The 15,773-nt window shown below is 42.7% G+C and overlaps 1 protein-coding gene across 21 annotated transcripts in view; it reads left to right on the plus strand.

Annotated features, from left to right (window-relative positions):
• The window catches only part of RASAL2 (RAS protein activator like 2), a 163,047-nt gene that overhangs the window by 115,487 nt on the left and 31,787 nt on the right, over positions 1–15,773 (plus strand). For all 21 annotated transcript variants that reach the window (XM_085586675.1, XM_021545893.4, XM_021545896.4 and 18 more), the window contains 2 exons: positions 280–386; positions 10,626–10,735. In XM_085586675.1, coding sequence (XP_085442801.1) covers positions 280–386; positions 10,626–10,735 — 217 coding nt within the window. The remainder of the gene's footprint in view (positions 1–279; positions 387–10,625; positions 10,736–15,773) is intronic.

Genomic DNA, 15,773 nt, shown 5'->3' on the forward strand with positions numbered 1-15,773 from the left:
AACAGTAACAGAATATTAAGTATGTCCAGGTATTGATCTTTACCAGCACTTTTTATTTTAATCTCCCACAGTCAAATCAGATTCACAACCTTGAATCTGCCAGTGAAAATGCCCTTGTAGGTTAGTGAGTGAGTAAGATACAGGTAAATAGAGGTGGGTTAATTCAGCAGTTTAGTAATGCACTCAAAACTTTCCCGAGGCTTCTCTCCTAAAGAGCACAAAGCCTGACATTCCCCACCCCCGGGCACCCATTCACCACCTTCTTCTTCTCTCCCTCAGAGGTCCCAGCAGAGAGATCTCCTCGCAGACGGAGCATCTCGGGGACCAGCACCTCTGAGAAAACCAACTCCATGGATGTTCCGAACACTTCTCCTTTCAGAGTACCAGTAAGTGTGCCTTCCCTGCAAAGGGGCATTGTCTCATTGGATGGGAGGAGGAATTCTTATACCACAGTGTACAGCCAGGCTGGGGGAGCCTGGGGGCAGAGGAATATTTGGTTAATATTTCCAGTTGACCAAGAGGTTTTACTATCAAGTGTCATATATTATCGGTGAGATTCCTGGTGTATCCCCTACCTGCTCCTTTTCATTGCCTTGATGTAAAGTTGTAGATAGAGAAACATCAGTGTTAATGTAGGCAGCGACCTATATAAATACTTTTGAAGTCGCCTCCAGGGATTGCATTCCATATTCAATCTTGACAAGGAAACAAGTTCCTTTAGGTTGGTGATAGCACGTTATTTTTCCCTCTTGCCAGTGAAGTACATAGAAAATTGAAATGGTTTTATAGTTAATTCAGAAGCTGATGAATTTTCTGCAGGTGTGTTAATTCCTCTTGAGCTCTTTGGGTTTTGTCTTGAGTTTGGTTGACTGTGAGTCTGCATGAGAGTTGTTCAGCTACAGCCTGGATTTTGCTTGGGCAGTCTTTGGTCAGTGTGTCAAGGAGCACAAAGGCATTTCTATTATTAGACTGAGGACAAATCATCAGGTTAAAATGAGGTAATTTTCAACAATGATTTAAAATAACGAACTTGGATATTGTGACTATTTTCATGCCCTTCTGTACTTTTGGCAAGTAATACCTCAGAATAAGTCTTGCATCATATAATTTTAAAAAATTTAAAAACAGCCAAAAGATTTAATGAAAATTATTTAAACTATTCAAGGATTAAGGTTGGTCAGAGTGTATAGAATACACAGTGTTTAAAGCAACCTGTGAATTCATGATATAGTGGAATGCAGAAAGGGACTGAGGAAGCAGTACAGTGGGTATCCTTACTTGGGCCCTTTTCAGAGTCACAGAACAACACAGATTGGAAGGGACTAGACAATCTCAAGAGGTGCTTTCCCACCTGAGCTATTCTGCGTTCTATGAACGATCCTCTGTCACTTCAGAGATCTGTTTTCTGGATGGTACTTGGGAAAAAAGGGCCTTGGTCTAGTTGTATGTGAAGTTGATACAAGAATATTCTGTTATGTCAAGTTCTGAGAATTTGATACTGAGTCCATGATCCACAGAGTTCCAGGAAGGTTTCTGAACTCTGAGAGCCTTCAAAAGTCTTATCCATGTCTTCATTTATAAGAAATTCTGTTTTCTTTGCCTTCATCTATAAGTAATAACCCAAGCCTTCAGATGTGTACGTGCTTTGTAGTAGCCTTTGTCTAACAACTGCAAGCTATGTATCAGAAGTGTTTGATGACTATCCGTATTGTTTATTTTATATGCCTCCTTTTTTCCTCATTTTTGTACCATTCCTTTCAATGATGATCCTATCTCTTAGGTAATGTTTTAATGCTTCTCTAATTCTTCTCTAATAGTTCTCTGATACTTCTTAGCTCCTGCTCCCTTTCAAAACAAGAACCTTGCAGAATGTTTCTCATTTCCCCTGGTGGTGTGTTGGGCTTTTAGGACTCTGGCAAATAGGCTCAGGAAGCAGTACCCGGCTGCTTTTCTTGGGCATAAACCAGCAGAGAGCTAGAAGCTATTTGTGCCACGTGGAGCTGGATTCTGCTGCTTTGTCTGCCTGACCACCTGTACACCCAGGAGCACAATGCACCCTCCCGTCCTCCTCATGGGGACAAGGCTTCTGGCTTTGGAGGTTTTGTTCTGAGCAACCCATTTATACCCTGTAACTCCAGCATGGCAGCTTGTGAGCCCTTTAAAAGAGCAAGCTGCAATTAGAAGTCAACTTTCTTAACAATACACATGAGCTCAAGCCAAAACTGCTGAAACTAAACACGCTGTTAACTTGGTAGATTGGCACACATCTGATAAGTGGCTGAGAAAATGGGGAGGAATCATGTTCCTGCCTTTGGCTGATAGATAATAAGAATTTCCCAGCTCTCAGAAGGAGGAAAGGTGACTTGGGCGCCTCAGTCTTGGATCACTGATCTGAGAAGAACTGCAAGTGAAGGATGCAAAAGATGGCTTCAAATTTGTGTCTGGGAGGTTGTCCCTAGTTGACAGGGATTTATTCTGCATATAAAGGAGATTAACAGTAAGAGGACTTGCTTTTTTGTTTTCCAGACTTTGTCACCTACAGTGCAGGTTGGAGGGCTATGGGCAGCTGCAGCATAGTGCTGTCTCAGTGATTCTTCCCGTGGCCCTGACTCTGTGCCATACCTCGTCTACTCTCTGCTTGGATTTCTAACAGAAAGCAGCTTAAGGCAGGGGACAGCTTAACCTTCTTCCATCCTGATGGAAAATTATGCTGAGACTTTCATAATAAGTTGCTTTTACAGCTTTTTAAGTTTGTCTCTTGGAACTGCTATTTAAAAGCTGTCTTCTCAATAGGACAGTAGCTTCCAGCATGTTCTGTGCAGGTTTTTTCCTTTCAAGCACAGGCAGTGGTACTCACTCAGAACAAGGCATCTGTTTTTTTAATACTGCTAATTGGCATAGCTTTAGCATCTGGAATTTTGATTCATAACAGCATAATTGCCTTTAAGTAAACATTTCCTTGACAATGCATTTTTTAAGTAGTCTCTTCAGTGGTGGTGGTCAATGAGGAATTTATTTTTAAGGGTTGATACGTAAAGTTTGGGAAATTTGCCTTTTTACTTCTTGCATGGACACTGGAGGAAAATATGCATATTTAAATTTACTAGTGTGTCAAAAGCAGAATTTCAGTAGTTACACTCTTTCCTAGGATGAGCCACTACATGGACCAGCATGTCCTACATGTTTGTGAGGGAGGTGAGGCCCTGGCACGGGTTTCCCACAGAATCTGTGGCTGCCCCATCCCTGACAGTGTTCAAGGCCAGGCTGGATGGGGCTCTGAGCAACCTGGGGTAGTGGAAGGTGTCCCTGCTCATGGCAGGGGGTTGGAATCAGATGATCTTTGAGGTCCTTCCTAAGAATCCATTCTGTGATTCCATGATTTGTTCTGGTTATTTCCCACCAAGGGGTGTAAAGAGCGATTCTACAAATGCTGACACTGCATAATACATACAGAAAGAAGAGCTCTTGGTGCTTGCCCTTTCTTTTTCTTCCCCATTGCCCAATTTTTTTTGTCTGCACTTGAAACATTAGTCTCCATCTAAGTTCAGCTGTGTACATTGAAGTTTGATGATTTCCAGTCATGTCAGGCTGAAATATTGAGAGAGAAGGGAAGGGCACAGAAAGTAGCAAAACGGAGATGAAGAAATGTGTCTACTCACATATAGACAGATGTGTGCTGTTTATAGATACATACATAGAAAAAGTCACATTTTTAATAATGGATATTACTTTACTGAACAAATAGGGAGGCAGAGGGAACTGGCTCCAAGTAGGCACTGTGACGCATAGGTGGGCGAGAAACCAGCTTTTCCCTTCCCACACACACCATGTCCTGGCAGCTCCTCGGCCTCCGTGCATCCCGTCCCCTGCTGTGGCACCGTGGAGCCCCAGCCTGACACGTTCCCTCATTGCTCTGCAGTTGGAATTGGGTAAATATGGGACTGTCCACATCCTCAGACCTCCTGCAGCGGGAGGATGGAGAGGGATCTCTAAAGTCACCCTTCAGACTCTCGCTGCGCTCTCCAGTTTTGGCTCAGAGTTGTTATTACAAATGATATGATTCATCCATGTCTGCTGGCTAATGGGGAAAGAAAGATGAGAAAGAGGCAAAGGAACAAGTGTGAATGAGACAGGAAAGCTGGAGCACAATCCTTGAAGTAAATAAAATTATTTTTATAGCAACCCTGATGTAGGATACTTGCAGATTGCCTTCCTTGGTTTGTTTCTGGCTGAGGGTATAATTGGATCTACAGAAGTGCTGTCTGCCTCTTTGCTCTTTAAGAGTACTGCTAAATGGAACAGAAGACAATGCAGCCAGCCCGAGTGAAGGTCAAAGCTTGATGAGATCTCGTGGCTGCCCAGCCTCATCTTTTATGCAGTCAGCAAGATTGTTGCTTCTCCAGAGCACTGCTGTGCTGCCAGGGTAGGACAAGTCTGAGCTGTGCTGCCCGTGTGACCCCATGGCATACAAATACGTATTTCTAATTCTGCATCAACACCAATGCAGAGATGGAATTGTTGGTTTGCATTAGTGTGAGGCACCACAGCATCCCCCATGAAGCATGCTGTGCTCAAATCTGCCCCTTCAATAGAAATTTATATTTTTCCTTCCACTTTCTACTCTTCTTGTGACATGTTTGTTTAAATCTTCTCCAGTTTTTGTTACTTGCCTATGCTGTGATGCCTTAGATATGCTGGCTATTCCATGAATTCTATGTCAGAAAACATAAATGGGTGACTGACTATCTCCAGGGTGCTCACCACACTTTTATCCATATCTTTATTCTGAGATAGTGCTGTTCATAGGCTCTGTAACCTTCACAGTGTCTTGCTGCCACAGCAGATTTGTTCATTACAACAAACTTTAGTGTTGGATCATGGGGATATCCAGGCTCTGACACTGTCTGGTGGGCTTCAACAGCATAAACATTATTCTCATGTTTGGTATAAACCTGACTTTATCAAATTCCTTTTATTCCTTAGTTAATGTAGGGGAGCTGTGAATGTGCATAGCTTTAAACACTGCTCACATGCCAGTTGTCCTTGGCTTAGTAGTATTTAAATATGCACCGACTCATTTTATTCTTCACCTCCAAATCATGACTTAGTCAAGTTATGCAAAGTTTAATTAATGCATCCTCTGCAAATGAATCCTTCTGGCCCTTTTATCACTTTTCTTGCTCTTGTGTTTTTAATTCCCTTCAACTGATTCTCCAAGTTCTGGTACTGAAGTTCACAGGAATGTGTGTTACCAGTTTCTAATTGCTCCTAACCCTTTGTGTTATTTCTCTGTCCTCCCCAGCCCTTGCTTCACCTCCTAATTTAATATAGCTCAGTGTAATTAATGTGCTGTTTAACTTTTCTTCCGGATGATTAACAAGGATGTTAAGCAGAAGCAGTCAGGCCACTATCCCCACCGCATCCCATTGGACCCTTTCTTCTACCTTGATACCTTATCACTTGTTGTACTTACTCTTTTTAGATATTCTTGCAGCCATTCCTCCGGTTCATGTTATGAGCTTTAACAGAGCTCATTTTTAATAACTTTTTTGTAATTAGAACACCTTATCAAAAGGTGTTCTGAAGTGTTGGGCTGCTTAGTGGCTGCATGCCAGGGAAAGAGCCAGGGTCAGGAAATCATTGCCTGTCCTTCCTGACAGGCTCAGGTGGCCTGTTTTCTTATCATGCTAATTTTTTATCACTGTTGTTTAGTGGCTCTCCAGCCAGCCTCTTTACCTTTATTCCTTAATTCCTGGAGAGGGGCTTTTAAGGCTGCTCCTTCCATCTGCTGTTCCTGCTGCGGGCAGCTCCCACAAGGGCAGCCAGGTAGGGTCCCAGTTGTGTCCATGCTAAACACCTTGCTGAACTGGGATCTGAAAAGCTGATGTGGCCCTCTTGGCTGTCAGGTAGCTCTTGCTTCTTCATGCATTTTTCAGTATAATTCCCAGTGACTTGGAAATACGACTCCTGCAGGACTTTTGGCTGCACATCATGCAGAGTGCATGCAATCCTATGATGAATTTTATTAACAGGTCTGTTACCAATGTACCCTTGTTACAATATCCCTTGCATTTCCTTGGGTTTCTTATTACTGTTCCAAAACTTGTTCCTACTATTCTGCATCTCTCCTGTGGCTGTAGACCATCTTTCATTGGAAAGTTGAAATTGTTATCTGGCCAAATCTGCAGTGCTGTCCCATCAGGGGAAAAATATCTTTCCTGATCCTTGCTGTTGATCAGCTTGTGTCCTGAAGCATGATTATTGCTCACTCTTGTTATTTTTAAACCTGACTAATGCAGCTACATATGTTATTCTTCCTTATATAAACACATAATCCTTTTTTAATCTTGCTGAAAAAAATTTGTCTGTATAATATCTTGTGGTGGTGAATTGGATGGGCTCATTTATAGATAGCATTAGGAAAAGTCTCCTGACAATCAGTGAAACGTGCTGCCTCTCATGTTAAATTGCCCTTTGGTTTTCTTATGTAACAGGGTGCATGTGAAGCTTAGGTAATTTCCATTCCATTTGTTTTATACATCTGTAATCCCATCTTGCCTTTGTTCCTAAAATAAATAGTTGGTCTTTAAAATATATCATTTGTAAATCCCCCTCTTGTCTGCCTTTAATCAGTTTATACTTCTGGAGTTCTGTTTTGTTCTAGCTTTCTTGCTGAGATGAGAAAATCAGAGGAGTGATGCATTAGTGTCAAAGCTATGGCAGATTTACATAACACCACTCTGCTTTTATTGGGCTTTATCCTCTGGACATTCAAACATGCTTTTTATTGTTTTGTGCCTGTGCACAAACCTCCTCTCCAGTGCCACAGTGCCAGGCTTTCTGGCGAGTAGATGGTGGAACGTGGCTGCTGTAGGTCTCTGTCTTGATCTGTATATCACCTCCAAAGTGTGTATAGGCTGTTTTTATCTGCTTTTCTACTGTATGAGTGGTTCAGAGTCTTTGCAAAGGGAGTCACTGCTCATATTTTAATGCTGAGTGTTACTGGGCTCATAAGTAAACTTCACCTTGCTAGTTAAATTCACCTTTTGCTGTTGTTCTGCAAGGAATAGTAAACTTCACCGTTTTGCTCATTCCTGGAATATCTTTCTAGTTTGATCTTTCCATTTTACCACCTGGCCATCTTCCCCTGCTTCTTTGCCTTCCCATAGCTTTACAACATTACTGGCACAGGACAGTGTTTTCACTTGGCTCTGACACTATTTTTTTCCTTGATAGCTGCTTGTGAACAGCTTAAGGAATAAAATGCTTCATGTCCTCACCACACATGTTAGTGAGGAGGCAGTTCTGCTGTCATCCACAGTCACTTGAGGGTTATCTTTGTACCCATCCAGTCCTTCCTCTCAGAGATGATGAATCTCATGGCTCTGTAAATGAAGTTACCCACCTGGTGTTATTAATAATGCATTGGTGCTCCTCATCAAGAATTACAGATGTTCAAGATGTGTTGCAAGGCTCAGATGCAGTGTGTTTGTCCCCAGAAAGAGCTAATGTAGGTGACAGCACTGTGTATAAGATGGACCTTTTTTGTTGCCCGTTTTACACTACTTTTAGTGCTTTGAAATTCCACTGATACCATTGCATTTTATCAATATTGGCTGATTTGTGTTATGGTTATACACGGTTTCATTTGTTCATGGCTGAGTTCACCTTTCCTGTTCCAAACAGCCAGGACAATCATTATTTATTATGCATGGGCTGCTCTCCCTGGAGTGGAGAATCATCATGTCCATAGGGAGCAGCAGTTCAGGAGTTGAGTAGCTCATACTTGGGCTGTCTTTGAATTTGTCAGACAGTTCCTGTGCTGCTCTGCTCGGGTTAAGGACAAACAGCTAGTTGGCATCTTTGGCACAAAGTCATCTTTTCCTAAAGCCAAAACTGCCCTCAACAACCACCACTCCTGGGTTGGAAGTACTTGGGGTGAGAGTTTCTGTGCTTTCCCTGTGCAGCTATGAGGGGAAGTTTCCAACAGCTTGCTGAATTATCCCTTCTCCTGTGGAGATTGCTTCTTGGCAGAGCAGGGGAGTCGAGTGGCTTAACTTCCAAATGAGATGAATACAATTCTCAGTGGGACTGAATTATTTTTAGAGATTGTTATCATTGGGCTTTCTTAGGCCAGTGTTTGATGCTGTTGGTTGAGGTGACAAACCTGCCCTGACCTATTCCAGATTGTGTGTTTGGTTGTGCACCATCACTCTCTCCCCATCTCTCTTTTCCATCCCTGTTCCCCTAAACCTGTGATTCTGAGGGCAACTTGCACTGAGCTCCATCTCATTAAGTGTGAACCTCAAATCTGTCCCTTTGAAAATTTCATCTTAATTAGTTAGTTGATCCTACCAAATATTTTGTACTTTTTTTGATTAAGAACATAGTCTCATCAATTCGTGCAGTTTGGGTAATAACTTACATCTTTTTGTCTTATGGTGTTTGTTTAAGCAGTAAAATTCCCACTGTTTTAAAGAAGCTCCATGATGATTCTTAAAATTCAGACACTCCATTACATTTGGATATAAGAACCAAACAAGAGTCAGTTTTGTGTTGAAATAATTATTTAGGAGAAATACCTAGACAATAAGAAAAGCACTAAAGATGGTTTTGTATGTTTAGTAGTGCAGGCTGCTTTATAAACATTGGCAGGGACTTCTTGTCTATAGGAGTAAAAGGAAATAAAACTTCCAGTTAGGGGGTATTGTTGCAGATAGAAGTTTGTTTTTCATCACTACATCTTTTATATATCTGCATTCAGTATTTAAAAGCATTTCCTTTGGCAAATGGAAATCAAAAAACGCTGCTCAGTTCTGGCACGTGTGAATTTTTCATGCTGCTCCCAGGTTGTCCATCTGTAAGCACTGGCCCTGCATGAGCTGCCAGCACAGAGCAAATATTGCAAAGGTTTTCAACTCTTGAGGATGACCAATAAGCACACCCTTTGTTTGAATAAATTTTTGTCTTTAAGTATGTTCTTATCCTCCTTGGTTTTCGTTTCATTTTTTTGTTTGTTTGTTTGTTTTTGTATAGTCAACTCCGGTTAACCTTATTCAACCCCAGATAGAACATTTGTTTCATTGGGGTATAGATTATGCTCAATTAAACCAAGAGCATGTTCCATGTGAAAGCAGTACCAATTTCAAACTGTACATGCACACAAAGATGAATATTCACCATCCTTCTCTGAGTGGGATTTGGAATTATTCAATATAAATCCTTCTGGACCCCTGCTGAATTGGGTCAGCTTTGTCTTATTTGCCCTTAAGGGGAGAAGGCTGTGGTATTTCATGTTTGCAGTTGGAGTAGACTGAGAGGTACTGGACTGAAGCCAGGGTCCACCAGATCTGAATCCCTGTGGCTGGGTTTGTTACCTTTTATGCTGAGAGGTCAGAATATACAAAAGTGCCTTTGAAAGTGCTGTACATCCTCTACTTGAATTCCAGCAACTGCCCCAAGAGAAGCCCAGGAGCATCTATTGATTAAAGGGTTTTTTCAAGGGCACTTTTTCAATACCAGGACCAAGAGAAGTGCAGCATCATGGGCTGAGTGTGAGTGGCACACAGAGCTGAAAGCACTTCTTCCCTTTTGATAGTACCTTTGCTCTCAGCACATTGTATACATTTGTGAGGTTTGCTTTTTGTGGGTTTTTTTGCTTTGGTTTTGTTTTTTTTTTCTTGTTGGTTTTGTTTTGGGGTTTTTTTGGGTGGGGGGGTGTCAGTATTTGGATATCAGGCCTTTTCTTGTCCACTTTATCAGGAGAATGTAGCAGCTTTCATCCCTGAGGAGCCTCTGGCTCAGAAACTGAAGGGCAGTCTTAAATGTAGCACAGTCTTCAGATGCAGAAAGCAGATTCCCCTTCCTTAGTTCCCTCGGTCTCCAGAGGTTTTCAGTACTTGGCTAGACCAAGTCAGAATTAGGCTGACCTAGTGTTGGCAGTACATCCCCATCGAGCAGGAGATGATCTCAGAGGCTCCCTCCAACTAACTGTGATTGTTGGGTGAACAACTGTAGTCTGAAGACAAATTCTTTGAAAATTTATTTTATTTTTAGATCCTAAGCAGATTTTTGAATTGAGCTTTGCTTCTTACCAATATTATAACTGACATCTGAAGCCACTGGTGTGTGAAATGCTTTGAAATTTTCTATTCTGGCTAGCCAGATTATTGAAGTTATGAATTATTGTAAGATTTAATGTGCTATATCTCAATTAAAAAGGCAAACCTGGCTGCAGTTGTGGGCTCAATAGAAGTTCATAAGACCTCTGTATTTTTAAGCCCACCAAGAATTAAAAACATGGCATGTAGAGGGGAAGTAGGGACAAATACTGATATTGAAGATTGCTCCTTTTTAAATGGTAACTGTGGGGTTTGGGTCTTTTGTATAATAGTTGGAATCCATTGAAGTGCCCCAGTAATGTGAGTAGTGCTAATTATTGCAATTGAGGCTTTCACCTCCTGGAACTGCCACTGACAATCCAGCCCTGCCTTTCTTCCTGCTCAGAGCAATCCCAGTCCCGTGACTGGCATCAAACCTCTGTGTTTGGGCTCAGTGACAGTGCATTGAGTAATTCATTATTGGCATCAGTTTCCCTGTTTCATTTCTGCACCTTCTCATTTTAGGGCTTCTTCAGTAAGCGCCTGAAGGGATCCATCAAGAGGACAAAGAGTCAATCCAAGCTGGACAGGAACATAAGTTTCCGTCTGCCCTCTCCCAACAATTCTGAGGACAGGTAAGGTGCAGGGCTGACACCCAACACGTGAGTGCACTCAGGGAGGAGAGCCACAAGGGGATTTATTGTCCAGCTGGCACGAGGTGGGGTTGTGGGGCTGCCTCTGGCTTGTCAGAAGTTTAGTGTGCAGTGTGCTGCTGATACAGGATGGGAAACTGCTGCTCTTCACAGCTGTCAAAAAGCTCAGGTTAAGCAGATAGACTCCAGTACCTTTTCCTGCATCTGTTTCAAATAAGCTGCAGACTTCCAATTTTATGATACAAAACCATGGGATTGATCAACTGGAGAGAAATTTGCCTTGCTGCATGCAGGGCTTGCCTGCAGGCCAGTGCTGTGGTGAGATGAGGAGTTGTGTTGGTGTGAGCAGGGTGGTTCCACCAGCGCTGGCACAGCCCAGAGTGGTGCAGTGCAATTCAGGAACACTGAGGACCCTTGCAGTGTTGGTGTTTTGGTTATTGCAGTGTTACCACAAAGAACAGATGATCTGTTTTCCAGAAAACTGGAAAACTCATTAATTTCTGATCATCTTAGTACTCCATTTGGTCATCTTTGCTTGTTTAGCTTTCTGCTGGAGAACCAGGCTGGGAATGGATTTATAAGAGGCAAGCAAAGTCTCTTACACACAGTGTTTCCTAACTGTTTGCAAAGTCCCTTGACTGTTTTTATTAAACATATTCTGTGCCACATTCCACGGTAGCCCAGCAGGAGAAGCAGATAGAGTGAAAAGTAAGTTGGCCTGTACTCGAGGCCACGGCAGGCTTCTGTGATTTGACATTGTTCAGTGCATTTTCCCTTTTCCTTTAGCTGAGCTGAATTCATTAGTTGTATCTGTCACGCTGTGCTGCTTCAATCAATGGTGCTGCCTTCTCCATCTGAAAGGCAGACCATAAAATCACAGAGCTAGCAAGGCTGTGGATGTTGGAGGTCTGTTAACATCAGGAGTTACAGAAAAGCCTGCTGCTTACCAGATGTGACTAACCATCTAGATGGCATTGCTCCTGTAGTCCACCCAGGCTGCTTTGATGCAAGTTTTCCTGTAAATCTCTATTTTCAGGGTGTTGCAACGTGGCTACAAAAGCAACTTAGTGAGCATAAGCATCTTAAATAATGCTACCAGGTAATCAAGTACCTGTTATTTTTACCATTTTTTGGAAGCAGCTTTGCTTGAATTTTTGTAATGCGAAAATTTCTTTGCCACAAATAATCTGGTTGTCTTTCCTGAGCTTGGTACTCATGCTGGATACTTGCTTTTGTAGTGTCAGGGAAGCACTGTTGTTCTGGGAAAGCTAATAAATGTAGCTGTAATTAATTCCTACATCTTTGGTTTAAGACATGATGTTACACACAGCAAAGCTGCCTTCTCTTATAAAGCAGACCCCCTTCTACTCCCTGCCAATGTAGGCACAAATTTTCAACTAGACTGAAATGAAATGTGAATTTTCTCTGATGGTCTGAAAGCACAAAAGCATAAAATCCAGGTACTTGATCACATGGTGGCATTATTGAACATAGAGCTGGCTCTAAATTCATGAGAAGGAATTGCCACTCTCTCACCTTCTGTTCTCCCCCATTCTGCATGAGCCTCTCAGTCTGTAGCAGTGAGAACTTTCCTGCCCTGCCCTGGTGAGTCAGGCCTTTCACGTTTCAAGCAGGTGATTCTAGGTGATGTCATGGTGTTACACAGGTTTTCAGGGCCAGGATGACTGATAGCATCTCCCTTTTCTTGCTCTGACAAACACAAGAGCCCTGCCTTCAAAGAAAGTATTATACAGCTTCATAAATTAAAACCTGCATGGGTTAGAGGAAAATAGAGGCTGCTGTCATGTTGCCTTTTCATGGGGTGTTCGGGACCTGACAAGAAAGTGGAGATTTTACAGATAAATACCTCTAAAATTCTGGACTAAGGAAGATTAGTTATCCTGGTGCACATCAAGATTTGGGATACTGTAACATTGCATGCCATGCAATGACAGAGGATGGATGCTGTCCCTTCAGAGTTGATTTAAAACAGAAGGGAGTCAGGAATGCTGTAGGGAGCAGGGATGGCGATGAGTTGCAGATTTCTTTGTAATCAGATTTTCTGTTTCAGCAGAAAACAATTGGCCAATGTACCTTTTCTGATTTTTAACTTTATTTCAGTGTGTCTGGGCTAGTGGATAGGGAGAGGAGAGAGTTCTGGTGCCCCTCTAGAAACATGGATCAGCATCCAGGTGTCCTGTAGGAATAAATCTATAACCTCTCAGTCTGTAATTCACATCCCTCCTGTTACTCAGGCTCAGGTTGTTTGCTGGTGGTTTTTTTGTGCTTGAATTTGTTGTCTTTACAAGACATTGATGTAGCAGGACTTAGACTGTGAGCCAGGACTCCTTTGTGAGCCAGGGCAGGTGGGAATGAGGCTCCTCAATGCGTGGCCAGTGCAGCATCTCACCAGGTTGCCAACAGCTCTCACCATGAGGCATCCTGGCACCGTGTCACTGTGGCATCTTTCACAGCTTTTCCAGCCTGTTTCCTCCTGTATCCTTTGAGCTTTTCAACTCACACAGGCATCTGTAATGTTTTCTCAGTGTCCATAATATATAAAACATGTAAAAAAAGCATGAGAAAAGACTTAAGGAAAATTTTGTTTGAAAGGAGAGACCAAATTAATATTTCCAGTTTCTGGCGAGGAATTTGAGAGTATCTCCAAGAGGACCAGCAGTTTTGTTTACAGAGGGGGAGCAAAGATGATTGTGTCTGGCTGCATATGGTCTCAGTGACTGCAGCAAAGCTCTGCAGACAGCTGGGAGGGCTTTGCCCTGTTGGGATTTACAGCCACGTGGGAATCCTCCTGCTTTGCTAAAAGTCATTTTATGGCATTATGAGCCAGGGGTAGCAGGGCTCGGAATGGGCTCTGGCAGGGCACAGGGAAGCAGGTAGCCATGGCTCTGGGCTTCATGGTCAAACGGTACCACTCCTCCAGCCACAGCTTCTTCTACTTTAGGTAAGTTCCTGTTCCTCCCTCCTTGCCTCTTTGCAATGAGAAAATAGCACAGGTAAATCATAGAAGCAAAACCTGCCGTGTTTTTCAGGTCCGTTCTAATTTAATGCCGGTTTTTGAAAAAAAGGGTGGGGGATTTTCACCCTGATTTAGCTGTCAGGATGGAAATCTGTGTTACACAATGCGTTATTAAGGCTTGACTCACTCCCAGCTTGCATTCATTCAGCATATCTGTAGCTATCAGCACACTGGAGCGTGGGGAAAGGGGAGGGAGGAGTGGTTTGTTTCTGGAGGGATGCCTCACTCCTGGTTTGGTGAACATATTTCTTTCAGCAGTTGTTTGGTTTTTTCACTAAAAACTGAACAAGACCCCAGTGTTTGTCACAGACCTTCCCCTTAGTGCTGGGCTGCTCTCTCCCACCTGCAAGCTTATTGACCCCTTTGTAAATACATTTTTCTTAATGGCTGATGCTTCTCTGCAAAGCCCAGGCTCCTCCATGAAGCATTCACCTTGAGTTTAGCAGGGAAATTAAACTGCATCAATTAAGCATTTCTGGTCCATCAAAACAAACCAATTGGAAATGTTAATAGCAGAGACCAGAGGAGAGAGGAGAGCTCTCCTGCTGTGAAATTCAGCAGCCTGCTTGGCTGAACCCTGAGAGGTGTCTGTTAGACAAGCTGTGATCTGCAGGGAGAGCAGGCAGGCAGGGAAGGGCTTTGCAAATCCAGGATTCAAACAATGAGGCTTTGGGTTGGACCTTGCCAGAAAACACCAGAATCTCAGTGGAAGACTAGAAAAATATATTCAAAAAAAAACGCAGCATTTAATCACACCTGAGTATAACTTGCAGATAAATAAGTTACCCTAAGTTTCCGATTCTTCAAAAAAGAAAAAAAATAATAATAAAACTGGTTAGACTTGTAGAATTGTTGACCAAGTAATAGGATGTTCAGATAATTGGCAGTTGGAAAATGAAGAGGGGTGTGGTGCCTACAAAATGAGCATTTGGACAGGGAAAAACCTGGTGCTGCAGCACGGGCAGAGCACAGGTGAATTGCAGGTGATGCTGGAAACGGTAGGGTCCCGTTCCACAGGGCTGGGAGCTGGGATAACAGCAGAGAGTTCACTGCATTACAGTCCAGGCTCTCTCCTGTGACTTTGCAGAGTGGCTAAGTATTGAATTTGACTGTCTGCTCTTGGGGTGTGTCTCCCAGCACATGGAGATTGCTGGAGTTATTTGAAGCATGCAGATGAGCAGCTTGGTTTAAGGCAGTTTGGAGACTTGGCTGTAGCTGGGTGCTTGGGCTGAGTTCTTTCCTTTCACACCAGTTTGGTAAAGGAAAGTTCATTATTAAACTTTTTTTTTTTTCAAATCTTTTGGATTATTGATGTCCACAGGCTTGTTTTACAAGTAATATAGAGCTCTCCCTGGTAAGCTCGGTAATTGGAAGTCTTTTGTGCCTTGTAGGTTGGCTTTTAAATAGGTCAAAATCAGCAGGAGAGCTTCATAACCAGAGCAATTAGAATTTTAACCCTTTATTCAACGTGCCTCATAGACAGTAGAATATAATAGAACTTTGCTAATAGGCTGCTGTGTGCCATGGGCAGGCTCTGAAAGCCAGAGGTTTCCAGTTCCCAGCTTACAACCGAGATCTTTCTGTCATGGAAAATTACTGAATTATGGTGTGCAAGGAGAAGGGGTCAGCTTGGGGCTGGGCCAGCAAGATGGGGTGGTTGGAGAGCTCTTTTTCAGTGGCAGCTGCGTGCTGCTGCCAGGTCAGTGGTTTAGGGCATTGTCTGGGCTCTCATTTACAAGGAAGTGATGCAGCTCTGAAGACCAGTACTCCAAAACATATGAAAAGAGGTGAGCAGTTTAAAATATTCCCTGACATGCTCCTCTTCTGTCTGTCTCTTTTTCCTATGGGAAAGGAATTATGGAGAATGTATAATAATTATTTGGTGCTTTGGTAACTATTTGAACTCCCATGTAGTTCCTTTGCATTCTCTGTTGCTTACAGACATAGAAAAGGCAACAGAATAAGAAGTTGATCATGGGAGGT

Source organism: Lonchura striata, chromosome 8 (genome assembly GCF_050655825.1).
Source record: "Lonchura striata isolate lonStrDom1 chromosome 8, ASM5065582v1, whole genome shotgun sequence".
NCBI classification, from domain to species: Eukaryota; Metazoa; Chordata; class Aves; order Passeriformes; family Estrildidae; genus Lonchura; species Lonchura striata.